This window comes from Lynx rufus, unplaced genomic scaffold (genome assembly GCF_022079265.1).
Source record: "Lynx rufus isolate CCGP_SWC_20201006 ecotype Redwood Valley unplaced genomic scaffold, mLynRuf1.p SCAF_7, whole genome shotgun sequence".
Lineage (NCBI taxonomy): Eukaryota > Metazoa > Chordata > Mammalia > Carnivora > Felidae > Lynx > Lynx rufus.
In genome coordinates, this window is record NW_025814889.1 from 998,538 (window position 1) to 1,020,989 (window position 22,452).

Here is a 22,452-nt window from a genome sequence, read left to right on the forward strand (position 1 = left end):
CATAATTTGTGGTTACTCGGATCTCCAAATACGTTAAATTTGTTTCTGGTGCAACATTCTCATCAGGGCTTCTTGAATTTGAATGGTGAGCTTTTGTGTTTAAAGGAAAGAGCAAGAATGTTGACCCACATATATGGAAAATGTTTCCACACTTCTGATTTAATCCAGGTAAGCTTTCAACGCCTAGGTAGAGCTGTCTGTAGAGCAGAGGATGGTCACCCGCCTAAGGACTCCAGTCTTCTGTCCCTTTTCCAGCCTAGACCAGAGACGACAAAGTCCCACCTTTTGCAGTGAGCAGCTGATTTTGTTTTTTCTTTTTAGCCAATGGCGAACAAATATTTCAGAAAGGAAAGCGGATGAGTCATCCTCTGCAGATGAGCTGCAATATTAATAGTTCTACCTCCACCGGGCGCCCGCGCGGACCAGCAGCCTCCTGCGTCTCGGCTGCGCGGGGAAGAGCCGCGCGAGGAACCGTGGGGCCGCGGGGAGCACGCGGGGCTGGACGGCCGCCAGCCCCCCCCACGGCCCGAGCCGATGGATGCGAACCTGTGGGGGCCCGGGACCCCCACGGGAGCCCGCCGCCGTGAGTACCGTGGGCCGCGCCGGTGTGCGCCCTGCCGGCGCCTCCCCGGCCGCGGCTAGGACCCTCGGGCCGCGCCTCCAGGCGAGCACCGGCCCCGCGGGGCCCGGGCACGCAGTCCCGGGGGCCGAGCCGCGCCCCCGCTGACCCGGGATCCCCACGCGCCCCGGCCCCGGCAGCGCGGGCGGACGCGGGACTTCCGGCGCGAGCAGAGGGAGGGGAGGGACTTCCGGCGGCCCGGGCCGAGGCGCCGGCCGCGGACGGGACTTCCGGCGCAGGGCGGAGGCCGTGTCGGGACTTCCGGCGGCCTGGGCGCGAGGCGAGGCCGGAGCTTCCGGCGGTGCCGGAAGTGCGGGGCGTCAGGGTGCCGGGTCGCGGGGCCGCGTCAGGGCGGAGACTTGGTGTCCAGCGTCTCCCAGTGTGTGTCGAGTGCCGCGAGGTTGAGAACGGACGGGCGGTAACACACGGCCCGGTTGTCATTGGGGGTCGGCGGGCTCGGCGGCGGCAAGACAGGTGAGTGCCGGGAGGTCATTTTCCTCCCGGGACTATGGCCCCGGTGCAGGCGGGCCGCGGTCTCCGAGCGGGGTTGGGGGCGTGCGGGTGGGGCCTGGCCGCCCCGTGCCCCCGCCGACTCCTCCCGAGCCCGCGCGCCCTGTTGCGGGGCGAGGGCTGGGGTCGGTCCGTTCCAGGGACCCCGGGCGTCCCCCTCGGTCTCCCCTCGGCTCCGCCGTCGGCAGGAGCTGAGAGGCCGGAGGTCCGGCCTCGTCCTAGGAGAGGGGCTTGTTGGGAAGTTTCCTTTATTCCGGTCCCAGCGGCCTCTAGGTTGTGACCTTTGGAGTGTCCCAGGAATAAAGCGGCGTCGAGGGGGGTCCCCTTCCTCCGCACACCCCTCTCGCTGGGATGGGTTCCTTGCGAGCGAGTGCTGGTGTCCGGATTGCTAGTGCAGCTCGAACGCGGTGCCTAGACGGGGTCCGGCCGAGGGGGAGTGGTGCCCAAGGACACGGGGAGTAGCGGACCCCGGCCACATTAAACACCCGCTGTGCGACATTTCCTAGCTTCGGTTTGTTATTGAGAAGGTCATGCTGTGTGTACGTGTGCCACGCGTTCTCGCGGAGCCCCCCGCACTACGCTGCTTCCTCTCCTCTGTCTCTTCTGGCACTTTGGTCGGGGTAGCTCTGTTAGCCCGTTCATTTGTTTTGCACTTGCTCTTGAAAAACCTTGGCGGTTATTTTCCGGTCAGTGATGTCCCCGAGTTCAGTGTCTTTCACAGAAGTGAAAGCATGTATTCCGAGCCTTCATCTAGATCAATGGCAAAACAGTTTAGGCAGATTGAGAACGATGACCGGTTTTTGGGGTTTCCCCTCAGCGTAGATACTGCTCAGCAGTTGGGTTTGGTGTTTCGTCCCGCGAGGAATGCAGGTCACAGGGCTTGAACCATAAAATGTCAGGAACTTTATTGAGCTTCTTGGGGAAATTCAGTCACATTTTACACTTTCACTTTCTTGTTTTTATTTTTTCTAAAAGACATGCCTATTTTATTTTTTTTTGGAGAGAGAACGCACACAAGCAGGGGAGGGGGCGAAGGGGGGGCGGGGAGAGAGAGAAAAGGAAGGAAGAAAAGAAAGAAAATATTTAGCAGGGAAAGAAAGAGAGAGAGAGAGAGAGAGAGAGAGAGAAAGAAAGAAAGAAAGAAAGAAAGAAAGAAAGAAAGAAAAAGAAAACAAGGAAAGAAAAAATCTTTAGCAGGTTCCACACCCAGCGTGAAGCCCATTGCAGGGCTGGATCCCACGACCCCGGGATCAGGACCTGAGATGAAATCAAGAGTCGGACACTTTAACTGACTGAGCCACCCAGGCGCCCCTCGCGTTTTATACTTTTAAGTGCCACATAGAGATTACATTTTTTGACCCTTCTTTTGCATATGATTAGCATTCATGAAATTAATACTCAAGTGTTCTTTTCTTGCTAAAAGAAAATGTTTAAAAGTCCCACTGGATATGTATACAGTTGTGAGTAGTGTTTTGTAAATGGGGTAATACGCATGTGACAGCATGTGACAAGGGCAGGAGAGTTTATATTAAATATGTGTATTTGGATGGTGGGACAGGGAGGTTGGAGTTTTGGAGGGAACTATTCATACTTCCTTGAAAAAAATGTTTCAAAAACTAGGAGGATTAGGGCACCTGGCTGGTTCAGTTAGTTGGTAGAGAGGGCGACTCTTAATCTCTGGGTCGTGAGTTCATGCCCCATGCTTGAAGAAGTAGGATTTTTTTTTTCCGTAAGCCTTGTTAATGTGGTCTGCCCTTTAATAATGGTTGATGTGAATATTTTGAAGAAGAGTAATTATCTTTTGGAATTTCAGGCTTTTGTTTTTGTTTGTATTTAGGTAAAACAACATTACTTTTAACGTTGATTATAACAGATAATTTTTAGAGTGAAGAAATTTTTTTCTCATTTACAGTTTTTTTTTTTTTTTTCCCCTTTCTCTGCCCCTCCCAGAGTTCTATGACTACTTCAATAAAGTGTTTGGCCTATTAAATAGTTGGGAACCATACCTCAGGGATGTTGGACATTAGTGGCTGTTTTTACCGATCCTTGTGAGCCTCACACCAAACCTTTGTGGTAGTTTTCCATCTGTTACCAGTGTCTCTCCAGTACTTTCCATCTGCACTTCCTTCCTTGTCTAGCTTGCCTTGTCTAGCTTGGATTCCATGCTATATCACTTCAATATTCCTTTTTCAAACACCTGCAGCTTCCTTGCCTCTCTCTCCATGATCTCAACCTGAAAAATCCTTAAACTTTTCAAGCATTTCTATAAAGTTGATACTAATACTGACTTATGCTGAGGTGAAGACAATACATACTTTGGTCCCCGAGCCAGACTGGGCCGTGTTCTCCTCCAGGAGGGTCTGGTGCGGAAGGAAGGGGTGTTGGCACCAGCGAAGACTGCTGGAGGAGGTGGAGGATGTGAATGAAGAGGACGAGAGCAAATTTTAGAGAAGGTTCAGGGAGAAAATTGTGATGGGAAGATTATCAATGGGAAAAGAGAAGAGACTTAAAAGAAGCTAGAAGGACTGGAGGAACCTACCAGTGCAGTTCTGGGAGCCTGGTGGATGTGGCTGTGGAAGTGAGCGCAAGAGGCCGAATCTGAATCGGCCGGGTAATCTGGGTGCTGATAACACCGTGACTAGCACTACCCTTCGAGACGGCTTCTCACAAAGCTTTGAAAGTTACTAAGGGATAAACATTGCTCAGGGTGAGAAATCTCCATTCGATGCCAGGTTTTGGAGAGCCAAAGCCTGTTCCGCATTTGTGATTTATAATTGTTTGAAGTGTATATAGTTGGTTGGAAATTGATATGTGTGAAAAGATTACCAGGATATGGACCATTTGGTGAAGTGACAGAAGCAAGCAGAGCCCAGAACAACACCACGTGGGGAGGAGGGAGGTTAAAGCTCCAGTGAAAGGCAGAGGGTGAAGATTTTTAAGTTAGTTGAATAGAAGACTGCTTATTTCCTGCTGAGAGTACAGAGTTGGAAAGCCAGTGGTATGACACTTGAGAGAGAAAATCATTGATTCAGAACCTACGACTTTGAGGGGTGCCCATCCAGCTCAGTCTGTAGAGCATGTGACTTCTGATCTCAGGGTCATGAGTTCAAGCCTCACGTTTGGTGTAGATATGATTAAAAAAACAAACAAACAAGAAAAAACCCAAAAACCAGAATACCTACGACTTTGAGGTGAAAGGAAGGTTGATCTTGCAGTTTTTGCATGTCTGTAACCAACTTGTAGAATCTTTGAAATGCATTAACTTTCCAGCATATACTTATCAGAATGATTCCACTGATTCAGGTTTTCAGAGAGGAAAGAAAAACCCTTTACTGTTTTATTTACTTGATTGAAATGTGTAAAGATAAAATCTTATTTCTCTGAGGCTCTCTCAGGACCGATTTCACAGGGGTTTGATATTTTTCTTCCTTTACAAAAGGTGACTTACAAAATACCAGGTGAGATGCTTAATGAGGTTATTAATTTAATGTGTAATCACTGAAAAACAATTCTGTCTCCCTATATTTCTATGAAGAATATAATTTCGGAGTAAGATTCCATTAAGTCAGTTTGATTTCTTGGCCAATTTTTTTTTTTGTAGATGGCACAGTTAACTAATTCCTAAATGTTTCCATTAAGAAAAATTACTGAGAGGTGCCTGGCTGGCTCAGTCGGAAGGGCTTGTGAGTCTTGATCTTGGGGTCCTGAGTTCAAGTTCAACGTGGGGTGTAAAGATTACTTAAATAAAACTTAAAAAAAAATAATAAATACTGAAATACTCTTAAGTGGGATCATGTGACTTGTTTAACAGTTTAATTTTGTTACATTCAAATTTGTGAAATTTATCATCAGCGTAATCTTTGTGTATATAAAATCTGCCTATACAGGTTCTGCCGTTATTTTTCTTTACATCTTTATTTCAACTATCTCTAATTTCTCAAATTTTCAAACCTAAATTTCATTAAAAATTTTATTCTTTCAGGTACCTGGATGGCTCATTTGGTTAAGCATCCAACTTTGGCTCAGGTCATGATCTCACGGTTCGCAGGTTCAAGCCCTGTGTTGGGCTCGGTGCTGACAACTCAGAGCCCGGAGCCTGCTTCGGGTTCTGTGTCTTCCTCTCTTTCTGCCCTTCCCCCGCTCATTCTCTCTCTCTCTCTCCCTCCCTCCCTCCCTCCCTCCCTCCCTCCCTCCATCCATCTCTCTTTCTTAAAAATAAACATTTGAAAAATTTGTTTAAAAAAATTTTTTTTTTTTTTTTTTTTTTTTACTATTCATTTTTGAGAGACAGAGAAAGACAGCACAAGCAGGGGAGGGATGGTAGAGAGAGAGGGAGACACAGAATGCGAAGCAGGCTCCAGGCTCCAAGCTATTAGCACAGAGCCCGACGTGGGGCTCAAACTCACAAACCGAGAGATCGTGACCTGAGCCGAAGTCGGATGCACAACCAACTGAGCCACCCAGGCGCCCCTGAAAAATTTGTTTTTAATTTTTCAGTCAGAAATAATTTTTCTGTATTGCATTTAAGGGAGTGCCAGTTCTATTATGTGTTGTTTATCTCTGTCAGTAGTGTTCATTGTACTCTTTTTTTTCCTTCTTGTTAAAAAAGTGATGTTTGGTAAGGCGTTGGGTCTGGAGGCCCGATGGGGTCCAGATGCCCATTTTTACTTTCAGTGTAGACCTCTCCCAGATTTATAAATGCAGGCCAGTTCTCATCTCCAGACTTAAGTACCTCCTTCCTCCTTTGTGTTCTAAATATTTCAAAGGCAATTTTTGCAAACATAAAATGTTCCATATTTAGGTCTTGATTTCTTCTCCTGGTCTGCTTCCTCATCTCAATAATCTGATACTTGTTTCACTTACTTCTTACCTCAGAAATGAAGGCTGTTCTTGACCCCTCTCTACGCACCCACCCTCCACACCCCAGTCCATTCATGTACCCTCTAATTTTAAGGATCATAATTAATTGCCTGGACTATTTTATGAACTTCCTAACTGACTTCTCCATTCTTAGTCATCTGATTTTTCTACATGTTTTCCACACACCAGCAAGAGTGATTTTTAATGCAAATCTAGTGTCTCTTATTTAACACTTTGAAGTGGCTTCATTTTTGTTTTAGGATAAAATGTAAACATGAACAGAATCTAAGCCTCCCTCTCCCACTTACCTTGTACCATTCTCTCCATTGTTTGCAATGTTTTAGCCACGTTATCTTTTTTTTTTTAGTGTCTCTGATAAACTAATCTTATTCCCAGCTCTGGGCATTTGCACATGCTGTTCCTGTTCCTGGAATACCCACTCCTCTGTTTTCCACATGGTTAACACTAATTCTTCAGTCTCAATTTAAATGTCAGTTTCTCAGAAAAGTCTTCCTAACTCTTCAGCCGGTATCTTTTTTTTTTTCCTCATAATACATAATATTTGTGTGTGTCTTTCACACAAATATAAACGCTCATCCCAGTTTATAATTTCTGTAATAGATTATGAGATTATATTTAAGGTCTGTCTTAGAACTCTAAGTAACCTGAAAGTACAGACCAAGTCTGTTTACTTTACTGCCATATTCCCAGTACCTAGTATATTTATGAACTTGAAGATTATTTGATGAATGACTTAATGAAATAAATGCTGTTGCTATCCCTGCTTTACAGATGATGGAATGAAGCTTTAGGAAGGTGGTTAAGTAAGTTGACAGAGATTACACAGCTTAGTGGCGGATGTAGTGCTCTTTCATTCACTTACACATTCATCAAATCTTTGGGGATGTACTTACGACAGGCAATGTGGTGGGACCCACGGGCAGTAGCGAGCCAAAATAATGTTCCAGTCCTCCTGGTGTTGATGGTGCCGTGGGGGAAACACTCATTAAGTGAGTAAACCACAAAGGTGGTGAGGGTCATGCGGTGCTGCAACTGGCAGTGGTCGGAGGAAGCTGTTTTGACAAGGTAACATTTGAGCTGCGGCTTCATGACAAAAAAGCCAGTGCTTTGAAGAGTTGGGGGGAGGGGTTTGCGTGGCTATAAAACTCACATTCTTAACTGTGGTGCTCTTCGCTGGGATTTTATTCTGAGTAGGTGTTTAACTCAGCGGTTCATTTATATCCATTTTATTCCACAAAGTGTGTGAAGTGGCAAAATCAGTTCCCTTCACTGACGTTTTTTTTAGGGAAGCAGAATGGTATTCATTGTATAGCCAGAATTGGTAAATGGAGTGAGGTGTGATGGATGAAAGATGGCTACAAACTCTTTCTCATTGTTTTTATTTCAGGAGGTTAAGTCTGTTTGTCCTCCACTTGAGTCTGGGTTGGCCTCGTGACTTGCTTTAACACATAGAATATCCAAAAAAGTGAGGGAAGTAGAAGATTAAAAAGAAAACCAAATGAAAATTTTGGAGACAAAAAATACAGTAATCTTATTTCTAAGTGTCCTTTTTAATATTACTTTATTTTTATTTTAACATTTACTTATTTTGGAGAGATAGCGCGAGTGAGGGAGGGTCAGAGAAACAGGGAGACAGGATCCAAAGTGGGCTCTGTATTGACAGCAGAGAGCTAGATGTGGGGCTCGAACTCATGAACTGTGAGATCATGACCTGAGCTGAAGTTAGATGCTTAACCGACCAAGCCACCCGAACACCCCTTATTTATTTCTATTTTATTTTATTAAAAAAAAATTTTTTTTAACGTTTTTTATTTATTTTTGAGACAGAGACAGAGCATGAGCAGGGGAGGGGCAGAGAGAGAGGAAGACACAGAATCCGAAGCAGGCTCCAGGCTCTGAGCTGTCAGCACAGAGCCTGATGCGGGGCTCAAACTCACAGACTGTGAGATCATGACCTGAGCTGAAGTGGGACGCTTAACTGACTGAGCCACCCAGGGGCCCCTATTTATTTCTGTTTTAGAGAGAGCATGAGCTGGGGAGAGGCAGATGGGGAGAGAGAAAGAATATCTTAAGCAGGCTCCATGCTCAGTGCCACGCTTGACGCAGGGCTTGATCCCATGACCCTGGATCATGACCTGAGCTGAAGTGAAGTTGGAGTCAGACGCGCTACCGTTGGGCAACGAGGTCCTTGAGCTGAAGTCAAGTTGGGGCGCTCAACTGACTGAGCCCCCCAGGTGCCCCTCTGTGTCCTTAGTTTTGTTTTGTTTTATTTTATTTTATTTTATTTTATTTTATTTTATTTTATTTTATTTTATCTTATTTTATCTTATTTTATCTTATTTTATTTTATTATTAAAAAAATGTTTTTGTAACACTTATTATTGAGAGACAGGGACAGAACATGAGCGTGGGGGGGGGCGCAGAGAGAGGAGGAGACACAGAATCCGAAGCAGGCTCCAGGCTCTGAGCTGTCAGCACAGAGCCTGACATGGGGCTCGAATCCACGAACTGCAAGATTATGACCTGAGCCGAAGTTGGACGCTTAACCAGTTGAGCCATCCAGGTGCTCCTGTGTGTCCTTTTTTTCAGATTTGACAGTTGAATTTTGTTTACGTAATGCTATAGAAAATATATGGCAATTTTAATAAATTAACAGATTTCAGAATTTAAACCTAAAAACACAATTTGTTGACCAATTTGAAAGTTTTTAGTGTGTTGTAAAGCAAGACTTACTTTCTTGTCATTTTATTTTATCTTTATTTTTTATTTTTTAGGGAGAGAGAGCGAGAGAGCATGCATGCGAGCAAAGGAGAAGGGCAGAGAGAGAGAGAGAATCTTAAGCAGGCTCCACATTTGGCGCAGAGCCTGATATGGGGCTCCATCCCATTACCCTGGGATCACGACCTGAGCCTAAGTCAAGAGGTGGACTCAATGGACTGAGCCACCCAGGCACCCCTCTTGTTGCCACTTTTAATGTATATATATGGTATATATATCTAATTTTTTAAAAAAGTTTGTTTTGAGAGAGAGTGCAAGTGGGGAAAGGATAGAAGGAGGGAGGGAGAGAGAGAGAGAGACTCTACCACGATGTGGGGCTCGAACTCATGAACCACAAGATCATGACCTGAGCTGAAGTCAGACGCTTAGCTGACTGAGCCATCCAGATGCCCCTATCTATATTTTTAATGTTTATTTTTGAGAGAGAGAGTGAGAGAGAGCATGAGCACACGTGGGGGAGGAGCATGGAGAGGGGGACAGAGGATTCAAAGCGGGCTCGGTGCTGACAGCAGAGAGCCCGATGTGGGGCTCAAACTCACAAACTGCAAGACCTGAGCCAGTCAGATGCTTAACCAGCTGAGCCCCCCGGGGCGCCCCTCTTGTTGCCATTTTAAAACAAGGTCTGTATATATGTAATTTGAGACACAAAAGATCTTTGGTTTTGTGATTGAGGAAAGATGGAGTAGATGTCCTTCCCTGTTCCGCTAAGTATAGCTAAAAACCCTGGACGTTAGAAAACATACAAGACTGAAGGTGGAGAGAAGAAAGTGTGGTGACTTGGTGTATCGGGACCTGAGAAATGACACGGAGCTGTGTGCCCTGGGTTTCTTTTTGCCACATATATCCCAGACTTGGGCCTGAAGAAGTAGCAACCTGGCAACATCAAAGGGCTCAGATCAGAAACCTCAAGAAAAGCCTGCTTTCTGTAGTCAGAAGACCGGGAAAAGGACAGCCTTAGAGACAGGATGCTCTTAGAAAACACTGCAGCCCCCACCCTCACTCTTCTCAAAGCCTGGATGGGGAATCTGGACTTTCACTTTTGACAAGCTGTGTTGAGGTGACACTCTCTGCCGGGTAATACCAGGGAAGCCTGGGTGAGGTGGGATTTTCATCTCTCTTGCGTGATAAGGGTGTGCCTTTCCTGCTGGAGTGGCGTCAGAGGAAGCCCAGTAGAGATTCAGGAGTTTCACCACCACCTGTGGTAAGGAAGACATGCCGGGTGTAGTAAAAGGGACCTCTGGTTTAGTTAGGGTGATGTGAGTAGAAGCCAAGGGAAAGGTTGAACTTAGAGCCCAGCCGGCAGCACTGAGGAGTACCTCCACCCAAGGTCAGTGGAGGCTGAACGGAGAACGCTGACTTCCATCTCCATTTTTCAGTCCACCTGGCAGAAACAAGTTGCTGGGGCATCATCATTAGAGGCCTGCTGTAATAGAAGACTTAAATCAGATTCCAAGTCTGATAACATCAAATCCAAAATGTTGAGGCTTCACTAGAAAATTACATGTCATATGAAGAACTGGGAAAATCTCAGCTTGAATAAGAAAAGACCACGGACAGCAACACAGGTATCGCAGATGATTTGACAGGGATTTTAAAGTAGCCATCATGAAAATGTTTCAGTGAGCAATTAGTGATGCTTGAAATAAATGGAGAACAAAAACACTAAAATCTCAGGAAGGAAACACAGGAAGAAACAAATGGAAATTTAGAGCTGTAAAGTGTTAATTGAAACAAAAAACCCAGTGGATGACAACAGCAGAATGAAAAGAACATAGGAAAAACTGAAGAAATGGAAATTGCCCAATTTGAACAATTCAGAGAAAATAGACTGGAAAAAAGTGAACAAAACCTCAGTGACTGGTGGGACTGTGACAGAAGACCCACTGTTCTTGTCATCATCCCAGAAAGAGGAGAGAGCCAGTGGGGCTGAAACATACTGAAGAAATACTGGCTGAATATTTCCTAAATTTGGTAAGCCATAAACATACAGAATCAAGAAGCTTAGTGAAACCCAGACAGGATAAAACTCAAATCCATGCTGATGCTAAGACAACATCATAGTCAAACTTCTGAGAACTAATGACGAAAAAAGCAGCGAGAGAGAAATGTCACTTTACCAGTAGTGGAAAAACAATTTGATGGTGAATTTCTTGTCAGCAACCATAGAGGCCATAAGGAAGTGGCTTACTTTTCAAGTGCTGAAGGAAATGAACTATCAGCTCAGAATTCTCTATCAAGGGAAAACATCTTTCACGTGATCTGTCACCAGCAGACCTACCTCTCTAGAGTAGGTAGAGGAAGTTCTGTAAACAGAATGGAAACGATATAAAGCAATGTGGGAACACCAGGAAGGAAGAACGAACAATGGAAAGAACAAACTTTGGTAAATTCTATAGACGCTCCTCTTCTGTTTGGAGGTTGAAGTGTAGCTCTTTGATGTTCTCTGTGTATGTAGAGGAAGTATTTCACTTGACTGTTACAAATGGGGAAGTGTGAAGAGACAGGAAGGTGAGGTTTCTGTACATGACCACGAACTGGTAGAATGTTGAGAATCAGCAGACTGTGATAGTTGTGAAAATAAACTACCTAGGGGTGCCTGGGTGGCTCAGTTGGTTAAACATCCAACTCCTGATTTTGTTTCAGGTCATGATCTCATGATTTGTGAGTTTGAGCCCCACGTTGGGCTCTGCGCTGATGGCATGGGGCCTGCTTGCGATTCTCCCCCTCTCTCGTCCTCCCCTGCTTGTACTGTTTCTCCGAAAATAAAGAAACAAACAAAATACCTAGAGCAGTCACTAAAGAAAGTTATACATAAGTAGGGCTTATTCCACGCATGTAAATTTGGATTAGTATTTGAAAATCATCAGTATAATTCATCTGTTAACAGGCTAAAGAAAATCCACACCGTTAAGTGATGCAGAAAACACAGATGACAAAATTCAACACTCATTCATGACACTCCCAGGAGGGCAGCCTTCTCATTTTGGTAGACAGAATCTACAATCAACCTACAGCTAGCATCATACTTAATGGCCATAAACAGAGTGTTTTTACTTTGAGGTCAAAACAAAACAGGATGTTTGTTGTCACTGTTTACAACATAATACTGGAATTCCTAGCCAGATCAATAAGAAAAAGAAATAACGGTCTGTGGATCAGAAAGGAAGAAATAAAACTGTCTTTTTTTTTTCTTCGGATGATATAGTAGTCTATGTAGAAAATGCCAAAGAATCTACAAAAACTCTCCTGAAATTAATGAGTTCAACAATAGTGTAGGATACCAGCAATTAACACAAAATGGAAATAAAAATACAATGTTATTTAAAATTACTCAGAAAATAAAAACACAGACTTCAGTGTAAATTTGAAAAGACATATGTAGGACTTTTATGTGGAAGTCTATAAAACTGAGGGAAGAAAAGATGATCTAAATAAACTGAGACATACACTGTATTCACAGATTGGAAGGCTTAACATGATAAAGATGCCACTTCTCTCCAAATTGATGAGCAGAGTAAATAGAATTCCTATTAAAATTCCATGAAGATTTTTGTAGATATGGGAAGGATTATTCCAAATTTATATGGTAAGGGCAAAAGAACTAGAATAGCTAAAACAGTTTTGAAAAAAAAATGATAGTAATCACTAAATGATTTCAAGACAGCATGGTAGTCACGACTGTGTTGTCAGCAGGGGAGCCTGCCTGGCCCAGGCAATGGAGCATCTGAATCTTGATCTCACGGTTGTGGTTTGAGCCCCATGTTAGGTGTAGAGATAAATAAATAAAACTTAAAAAACAGCAACAACAACTTACTGGCAGAGAGATCTATAGATCAGATGAACAGAATAGAGAGCCAAGAAATAATCCCACCTGTGTATAGCCGATCGATTTTTGAGCAAGATGTCAAACTTTCTCAATTCAGTGTAAGATGGATAGTCTTCAACATGTGCTCAAATAATTGGATACCAGCAAAAACAAGAAAATCCAAAACAAAAATAGCCCTGGATCTAAACTTTGCACCTTAAAAATATCAACCCAGAGTAGCCTGTATATTTAAATATAAACTATACAACTATAATTTTAAGAAGAAAACAACATTTTTAGGAGATAGGATTGATAAAAAGTATTTAGACATGATTCTAAATGTATGATCTCTAGGAGAAAGGTAATTGACCAATGGGATTTCTTCAGAATTTAAAGGTTTTGCTTTGTGAAAAACCCTGTGGGGATAAAAAACAAATTACAAAAAAAAAAAAAAAAGTTACAGATTGGGAGAAACTATTGGCAACACACATACCTGATGCATAACTCATGAAGAATATTTGAAGAACTCTCAAATCTCAGCAGTAAAATCCCAAAGTCCTATTAAATGGGCAAAAGATGGGAGGAGACATTTTACTGAGAAAGATGTTTAGATTGCACACAAGCACAGGAAAAGATGTGCAGTATCACCAGCCACTGGGGAAGTGTGAATGAAGACCGTAACAAGATAGTGCACGCCTACCAGAGCCGCTAAAATTAAACACAGTGACCATACTAAATGAGGATGCAGAGAATAGAATGTCCTGTATTGCTGATGGGAATATAAGAGATTATAACTGCTTTGGAGAATTGGTTTGGTGGTTTCTTAAAAATACTAAGCACGGTTAAACATTGAGTTACTGCAGTTCCATTCCTGTGGGTGTACACAGAGAAATGAAAACACAAATGCACACAAAACCTACACGTTATCATTTATAGTGGCATTATTCATAATAACCCGCAAATGGAAACAACCAAATGTCCCTCAACTGTTAATAAGATGTGGTGTGTCCGTACAGTGGAATGTTTGGCAATAAAAAGGAATAAATTACCAACACATGCTATAACATGGGTGGACCTTGGCTAAGTGAAAAAAGCTAATGATGATAGATTAGGCCGCATATTGTAGGAACCCATTTATATGAAATGGACAGAACAGGCCAATTTATGTACAAAGTAGATTAGTGGTTGCCCAGGGCTGAATGTGGGGAATGAATTATATGTGTGAGTTAATATCTCAAAATTTTTTAAAAAACTAAACATACATTGATCATATGTCCCAGAAATCTCACTCGTGGACATTTATCCAAAAGAAATGGAAACTTACATTCACACAAAAACCTGTATGTTAGTGTTCATAGTAGCTTTATTTATAATAGTAAGAAACTGGAAAGAACTAAATTTTTTTTGAAACAGATGAATGGTTACATTATAGTACCTCCGTGCTGTGGAATACTACCCAGCAATCAGAAGGAAGTAACAGTTGGTACAGGTAACAACTTGCATGGATATCCAGAGCATGAAGCTCAAAACTTGAAGAGGCACATACTCTGCTTGTGTTCCTAGGACATTCTCAAATGACAGAGGAGATGGATGGCTGTGCGGGAGAGCTTGAGAAAAAAGTGGACACGTGGAACCTTACAAAGTGAGGCAGAGATGGAGAGGGTGAAAGACGTTGTCAGTAAAGAAGGGAGGTCCATGAATATCTTAAAATTACATAAACTAATAGATATACTGGGAGAAGGAGGGATCTGTAAGAACACAAAATGAGCAGGTCATGTTCTAAACACAAGTTACAGTTGAAGAAAGAAACATCATGTGTGAATAAATATATTACTTAAAATTAAGTAACAGGGTTGTGATATTGGGAGGGGGAATCAGTAGCAGGAAACAAGTAGATAATGCCCAAAGTGGGTAAGTGAAAACGTTTACATTATGTAGAAATTTGAATGATGTCCAGATTTGTGCTGTCTTATGGCAGCCCCGAGCAGGTGAGCATGTGAGGTGTGGCTGATTGCCTTTGAGACTGCACCGGGGGGTGCCTGGGTGGCATCTCCAACTTCGGCTCAGGTCATGATCTCATGGTTCGTGAGTTTGAGCCCCGCGTCGGGCTCTGTGCTGACAGCTCAGAGCCTAGAGCCTACTTCAGATTTTGTGTGTCCCTCCCTCTCTGTCCCTCCCCCTGCTTACACTCTGTCTCTGTGTCTCAAAAATAAATAAATGTTTAAAAATATTTTTTTTGAAGATGCAGCACCCAAATGGAAATACCTGTTAGTGTTTTTTACGTTGCCTAAAGTGATAGTGTTCTATTTATTTTTGTAATTAAAATTTTTTATTTTAGAGGGAGAGTGAGCACTAGCAGGGGAGAGGGACGTGTGGCGGTGGGGAGAGAGAGACCCACCGAACCAAGCAGGCTCCATGCTCAGTGCAGAGCCTGATGAGGGGCTCAATCCCACAACCCTGGGATCATGATCTGAGCCTGAACCAAGGGTGGGACGCTTAACCAACTACGCCACCCAGGCGCTCCTCAAGTGATAGTATTTTAAACGTAGTTGGCTAAATAAATCATCAAAAGTGATTTCACCTGTTTTTACTTTTTCTTAATGTGGCTACTAGAAAATGTACAGTTAAGGCATGTGGCCTGTGTTGTATTTCTCTTGGACAGATTGCTCTAGAATCTGTAGTGTAGAACATGTGATTAGAATTGGTTCTCTCTGGGGAGTAGGCAGAGGCTGGGGAAAGTTGGTTAAGGGAGAATTGTTTAAGCCTGTCTTTGCTATTTGATTTTTTTTTTTTAAAACTTAATGAAACTTGATAAAAATTACCTCGTTAACAAAGGCTGTGGCCTCTGTCTTAAAACACATTACTTTGTCACATTGTAAATTACATGGTAAATATTACCATAGTAGAGAGATGTGGAATTGAAAGTAACAATGGTCCACTATTTTCCTTCATTCCAGTTTGTCATATCAGAAATAAAGTCCTTGCTTTTCCTGCTCTTGTTCAGCTTATTGCAGGAGCGACTGGGACATCACCTTCTAGAAGTAATGCCCACAGAAAGCGGGAGTTGCTCCACTGCTCGCCAAGCAAAACAGAAACGCAAATCTCATAGCCTTTCTATACGAAGAACGAACAGCTCGGAGCAGGAGAGGACGGGTCTGCCAAGAGAAATGTTAGAAGGACAAGTGAGTTGGTTGCTGATCGTGTTTTCAATGTTCCAGAAATAGTCACATACAGGTCTCCAGAGTAGAGAAAAAGAGTGTGTTACCAAAACAAAACAGAACCAGCTCCCCTTCCCTCAATAACCGGGAAAAACAGCGGTGATACATAACAGCCTGCACAGAGACATGGGTGGCTAGTGTGACTGAGGAATTTTTAAAATTTTCCTTGATTTACGTCTAAATTTAAATAACCACACTTGGCTGCTGGCTACCGTATTGGACAGTGCAGGTAAACAGTCTAGGATACGTTTTTTAATTTGATTTACTTATATCTCTAGTGGTGAAAATCCTGCAGTCGCCTTTGTTAGTGTCTTCTGGAGTTCACTTGTCGGGGGTAAATATGTTCTTTGCTCGGCCTTCTGAGTGCCCATCCTCCATTGTGATGTAGATCAAGCAGGTAACTGCATCTCAGGGTGACCCTTTGTGGGGCTGTTCAGAGTCCGCAAGCTGACCGGTCCGGCTGCCGCACCGTGGGGCCCTCGCCTCGGTGGCTTCAGCAGTCCCCGGACGGCACCTGCCTGTTGGCGCGGCTTCCCCGCCGGCCGGTGTGAGGTGCGCGGGCTGGTGCCGCGGCAGGGTTGCCAGCAGCTGGCATGGTAGGGGTGGGTGGAGGGATCTGCGAACCGTGGGCCAGTTACCCGTGGATTCTATTGGGACGGTGGCCCTGCACTTTGTGGACGAGGTTACGCCTATTTGGGAGCAGTACCAGACAGCGCAAAGGTAGCGTGAATGTGCTGCGGCGGTACTTGTACCTTCTCAGAGCTGTGAACGTGGGGCGTGTAGGAGTGCGGCGCTCGGCCCAGGCCCGCGGGGCCCCGGTTGTGGAGCGTGACTGAGTCTGCATGTGCCTGGGAGCGAGGCCTCCCGCACCCGTGATTGTGCTGATGTGATGGAGTGACGTGCACGTGAGAGCCTTGCTCAGTCACAGTAGCTTTTCTGTCCTCATGTTTCTGAAATGGTCCCCGCAGTTCAGCACCTCTCCGTCGGGGTCCGTGAAGACGAATGGCACCAGTAGGCTGTCCGGGGCACTCCCGTGGCTCCGCCTGCCTGGTGGGAACGTTCTCGTTTCACTGCCCGTTTCGCTTCCTGATTGTAGGGTGAGGCTGTCGCTGCCATCCCAGTTTTGTCTCCAGTGGCAATGACATTCGACGTTAAGACGCGTTTACTACTCAAGTAAATGTGATGTTTCGGTTGTTGAACGGTAAAGATCTTAAGGGACTGTGGGTATAGGTGAGCAGGACTTGATGCACGTAGATGTGGCCTTGGTGTGGGAGTCACAACGGCTTCTCACCAAGTGCCCGTGCGAAGGGGACCGGCCACACGAGGGTGCGGGAAGAGCGTGGCACGGAGATGGAAGAGCGGATGCGAAGGCCACGAGGCAAGGTGGACGGCATGGCAAATGCTACTGTCGTGGTTTATTTTACTTTCACTGTTATTTCAAAATCTTATTTTTATTTTTCATATTTTTCATTGGTATTTTAGAAGGGTGTTGAGGGAGGCCATAGTACCCATTCTGCCAAATTTCAGTTTTTAAACATGGCTTCGTATATAGTTTTTATGGGCTTGTCAAATTTACTGGAACATTATGTGATTTCAAAACATATTGCTGAAATGTTTATGTCATCAGAGATCATTTTGCTTAGAATTTCTGTCTTCCTGAGAACTTAATCTGAGAAGTTTAATAAACATCGTATGTCCTTTTTTTATTTGCAACTGACTAAACATCAGAAAGTTTGTGCTGCACGGAAACTTGAAAAGTCACTTACATTGGTGGCAATTAAGTACTGAAACATCTTAGAACCATTACGAGTTCCGTTCTGGAAATACTCTGAGTGTGGGGTCACACGAACTAGCACGTCGGGCGTGCTCTCTGGGGAGGAGAGTAGTGTAGACTGTGCGGGCTCCCCACGACCAGCAGCGTCCAGAAAGTGTGTGTGTGTGAGCGTGGGTGGGGCCAGGGACGCCGCCCAGTCACTTGTACCTCAGACTTCTGCAGAGGCGTTGCTTCTGCTCATGGACTTCCCATGAGGCGCAGAGGAGACTCCAGCTGTGCAGAACACGGGGGCAGGCGTGCAGGCACGCGTGGCGTGGTGCTCCTGACACTTACCACATGGATGTTCTCCTTTAACAGATACCGTTTGCTCTTACTGGTCAGATTTCTCATGTTTCCCTCCTCACAGTCTTGTAGGTGTTAGGAGATGTCCAGGATTTTGTCTGAAGCATCGTGGATGGGAGAGCTCTCTAAAAGCTCTTCTGTTAGTAGGTGGCCTATTAAGATTAATTTATAATGTCACACGGTAGAACTTTAAAGACTGTGCATGATGAAACTGCATTTATGGGAACTGTCTTCCTTCTCTACAAATGTGGAGGTTTTTGAATAAGGTAGGCTTGTTTCCTCCCTTGTAAAAGGGAAAATTACGTTATTTTGAGGAAGTGCTTGTTCTTGAATCCTGTATCATGCTGGATAGCCATTTATATCATTTCATCATAGTTGTGTACGTAGAAATGTGGAACTGTGAGTTCTGTAAGCATTTTACGTATAAGAAATAATATATAAAATAAGAATTTAAGAGATATGAGAATTCGCTTTGGAAAAGAGTTTCTTATTCATTCATTTTAAACAGAATCTTCCTTTTTTTTTCTTCAGGATTCTAAGCTGCCTTCCTCGGTTCGCAGTACACTTTTGGAGCTGTTTGGTCAAATAGAGAGAGAGTTTGAAAACCTTTACATTGAGAACTTAGAATGTGAGTATCTTCTGTCCTAATAAGCTTTTGTAAAATCTTGGGTAGACGGTCACCACTGTATCCATTTTGTGTTCTGTAACACACATAGTGGCTTCGAGTGACCCAGATTGATTACCTTACAAGTCACCGGTGGGAACTATGGGGGGCCCCTCCCAGCAGACTCAGGTCAAGGCCTTGGCAGGGCTGTGCTTCTGGAGGTGAGGGGGAGGGTCTGTCTTTTGCTTGTTTGAACTGTGGCAGATTTTCAGTTCTGTGCATCGTGAGGACAGAGTCCCGGTGTCTAGAGCCCGCCTCACCCCTTGCCTCAAAGCCCTTCCACCGTCCGTCTTCGAAGCCTTCAGTGGTGAGCATCTCTGAGCCATTCCTAAGGACGTGAGGGAAGGCTAGGTCATCGGGCCAGGCAGGGTGACCTCCCGTCAGAGGTCCCTCGCTGTAGTCACACCTGCAGGGCCCCTTAGCCATGGGGCTCACGTGCTCACAGGTTACCTTTGGGGTGGGTAGCATTCTGCTGGCCACACCAGCTCATTGAGATGGTGGTTTTATGAAAAACAAATGCTTCTTATAACTATCCCTATACAAAGTATACTGTAAATCGAGAAATTGATTCATGTTTTCCTTTAAAATATACTGTATTTTGAGAATTTCTTAGTATTATCTGTTCGACTTATTTTAAAGGTCAATCAGAAGTATCTATTTATCTATTATTTGTTTATTTATCTATTATTAGTTTATTTCAAACTAATTCTTTTTTTTTAAATTCTTTTTTTAATGTCTATTTATTTTGAGAGAGAGAGAACGAACGTGAGCGGGGGAGGGGCACAGAGAGGAGACAATTCTTATCTATTATTTGTTTATTTTGGAGAGAGAGAGCGTGTGCACACGAGCTGGGGAGGGGCAGAGAGAATATCCCAAGCAGGCTCTGCACTGTGAACACATGGCCTGACGTGGGGCTCCAACTCATGAACCGGAAGATCGTGATCTGAGTCGAAACCAACAGGAGTTGGACGTTTAACCTACTGACCACCCAGACGCCCCAAATCAAAATAGTTTTTAAATTAGCTTGGCTTTAGTTTTTATTCTTAGATTTTTTTTTTATAGAAGCAGTGCCTTCATTTGCTTAAAGAATCAAGCAGTGTAGGGGCTTCTGGCTGGCTCCATTGGTTGAGCGTCTGATTTCGACTCAGGTCATGATCTCCTGGTTCTTGGGTTTGAGCCTTGTTTTGGGCTCGGTGCTGACAGTGCGGAGCCTGCTTGGGATTCTCTCTCTCTCTTTATGCTCCTACCCCACTTGAGCTCTCTCTTTCTCTTTCAAAAATAAACTTAAAAAAAAGATTCTGTGTCTCGCTCACTCTCTTCCTCTGCCCCTCTCCTCTGCTTATTCTCTCTTCTCTGTCTCTTAAATAAAAAAGTATCAGTTGTAATGATCAAAGCATTATTGAGTTTCTGTTGTGATGTAAGGCCTTATTAATATTTTATGAACTCATGTAGTTTGTTCAAGAAAAACTGTTGGATTACAAATGACTACTGCTGGATGTACTTTGAGTTGACACAGTCTCGTGCTGCTGGCTTTGGTGGCGCCCTGCCTCTGTAAGGTCTGCTCAGAGCCTTTGCCCTTACCCTCTCTGTCACCTGACCCGGCCCCTTCGTCTCACCATAGCCTGAGTAGAGGGTACATCGTCCTGGCAGGTGCACAGCCTGGCTTGGGGGGATGTGTGGCCAGGTCATGGTTCTGCTGCCTCGCTGTAGTGGCTTGTGCCCTCGGCTGAATCCTGTTCCTTGGCCACGAGTCATTCCTCCACATTGTGGCTGGAAGACAGCCCTGGTCCCGCAGACCTGTTCCGGAGGAGAGCATAGGCACAGGTGTCTGCTGATCGCCTTCTTGATGACCGATGACCTTCCTCTTCATTCTTTCCCTGTGGTTCTGAGACTTGTGACTCTCCTTCAGTTTTTTTCAAACTAATTCTTTTTTTTTAAATTCTTTTTTTAATGTCTATTTATTTTGAGAGAGAGAGAACGAACGTGAGCGGGGGAGGGGCACAGAGAGGAGACAATTCTTCAGCAGGCTCCAGGCTCTGAGCTGCCAGCACAGAGCCTGACGCAGGGCTCAGACCCACGAACTGCGACATCATGACCCGAGCCAAAGTCGGACGCTTAACCAGCTGACCCACCCACGCGCCCCAGATTTTTAATCTTTGTTACATATAATCCTTACTTGGGGCCCTGTGGTCCCACGCAGCCATAGTTATGTTTTGTTGTACGCTTTTCCTTCCAATTTCAGTGTTCTCGGCTAGACTGTAAACATTTCACTGAATTTTGGATAGTATCAGGAAAACGTTTTTAAGTGTATAGAATAAAGGACAAAGGAGATGGCCTACCTTGAGGTCCAGGAGCCCTGCCCGCGAGCCCTGGGGGCGCAGTCTTCCCAGTGTAGGGAGAGCAGTGGTTCTCAGTGTGTGAGAGGTGTCGCAAGTATTTTGAGAAGTCTGCGAACCTAATGTTAGGGTATTATTCATGTCTGTGTTTAGATAATACTTACACATAATATTTTTACACCCTCAAGTTTTGGAAGCGGTGAATATGTTTCAACATAAAAGTTCACGTCTTACCTTTTTGAAAAAACCTTTTTATTCCCAGTGCGTAGGGAGATTGAGACTCTTAATGAACGTTTAGCTGCCGAAGGACAAGCGATCGATGGGGCGGAACTGAGTAAGGGCCAGCTCAAAACAAAAGGTAAGGGTGAGCGCTCCCGACTGGACTGCTGACACGTGACACGTGGGGGAGATTTGGGATTTCATGAAGGACGTGGGTTTGTTTGCTTGCTGCGGTCGGCAGTGCTTGGGGCCCGTAGTCAGGTGTGGGTGGGGGCGGGTGAGGCGGGGAGGGGTGCCAGGAAGCTTGGCGTCTTGTTCCAGCTGTGCTGTCACCTCCATGCCAGCGTGGACAGATGGACCCTCGGGTTTCACTGTCTTCCCGTTGGCAGTGAGAGGTGGGGTTTGCTGTCCAGTCTGTCCCGGCTCTGAAATTCTGCGGCCCTGACTGTCGGTTCTCTGTCTCCGCAGCCAGCCACAGCACCAGCCAGCTTTCTCAGAAGCTGAAGACCACGTACAAGGCCTCCACCAGCAAGGTACGCAAGGCGCTGGCTCTCGGGCCGCTCATGTGGTATTTGAGGTGTGCGGATGTGTACCTGAAGTTGCATATTTTCCAATTATAAGCATGTAACAGAGAAAGAGCAACTCTGCTGTTTAGAAAACTTTGATTTTTAGAGGGAATATCCTAGATCTGTGAGATGGCCACAGCATATGGACACCCAGACACTCCCTTGCCCTGGTTCCTGTGAGAGTACAAGATACGCATTAGTAGCTACGTGTCTTTTTGGAGGGAAGATACATCTTGTATTGTTATTTGGCTTGATACAGAGGCTCTGAATTTGGAGAAAGGTAATGGAGTAATGCAGTGCACCACGGGCACGTTTTCCGCCACCCACTGTTTTTCTCTCATTTTCTGAGCATTATCCAGAGGTGAAGGTCTTGTCTCCGGGGCAAATAGGGACGTATGTGGTATTTTACTTCTTTAAAAATAATCTTGTTCTGACCTTCTTAAAGTGGCAAGGATTTAATTATTTGGGAATAAGTTTGTCTGTGAGGGAGTACTGCCGCGAAGTAATATTTTGAAGTAATTCTGTGTGCGTTTTTACTTTGAAGCATTTTGAATATACAGAAGATAAATTAGTTACCCAGCCTTAATGAATGTACATTCCTTTTGCTAAACCTGAGGGAAAAGTTGAAATTTGTGGTGAGTCTGCTGTGATGGCATAGTTACTGTCAACTCTGTTTTTCCAGTTCGTCCCTTTGAGCTTCAAGTTACGTAGCATGACATCCCCAGCGAGATTAACTACAA

General features: G+C 44.6%; 1 protein-coding gene across 3 annotated transcripts in view; it reads left to right on the forward strand.

Moving 5' to 3' along the window:
- The first annotated feature begins 486 nt into the window (after positions 1-486).
- WDR37 (WD repeat domain 37) overlaps positions 487-22,452 on the forward strand; it is a 63,913-nt gene continuing 41,947 nt past the window's right edge. The window contains exons 1-5 of one of the 3 annotated variants that reach the window (XM_047064847.1): positions 487-583; positions 15,598-15,775; positions 18,459-18,555; positions 21,190-21,285; positions 21,615-21,679. In XM_047064847.1, coding sequence (XP_046920803.1) covers positions 15,638-15,775; positions 18,459-18,555; positions 21,190-21,285; positions 21,615-21,679 — 396 coding nt within the window. In that variant the 5' untranslated portion in view covers positions 487-583; positions 15,598-15,637. Of the gene's footprint in view, positions 584-895; positions 1,094-15,597; positions 15,776-18,458; positions 18,556-21,189; positions 21,286-21,614; positions 21,680-22,452 lie in introns of those variants that run through there. The other 2 variants (XM_047064848.1, XM_047064846.1) reach the window with 2 other exon arrangements.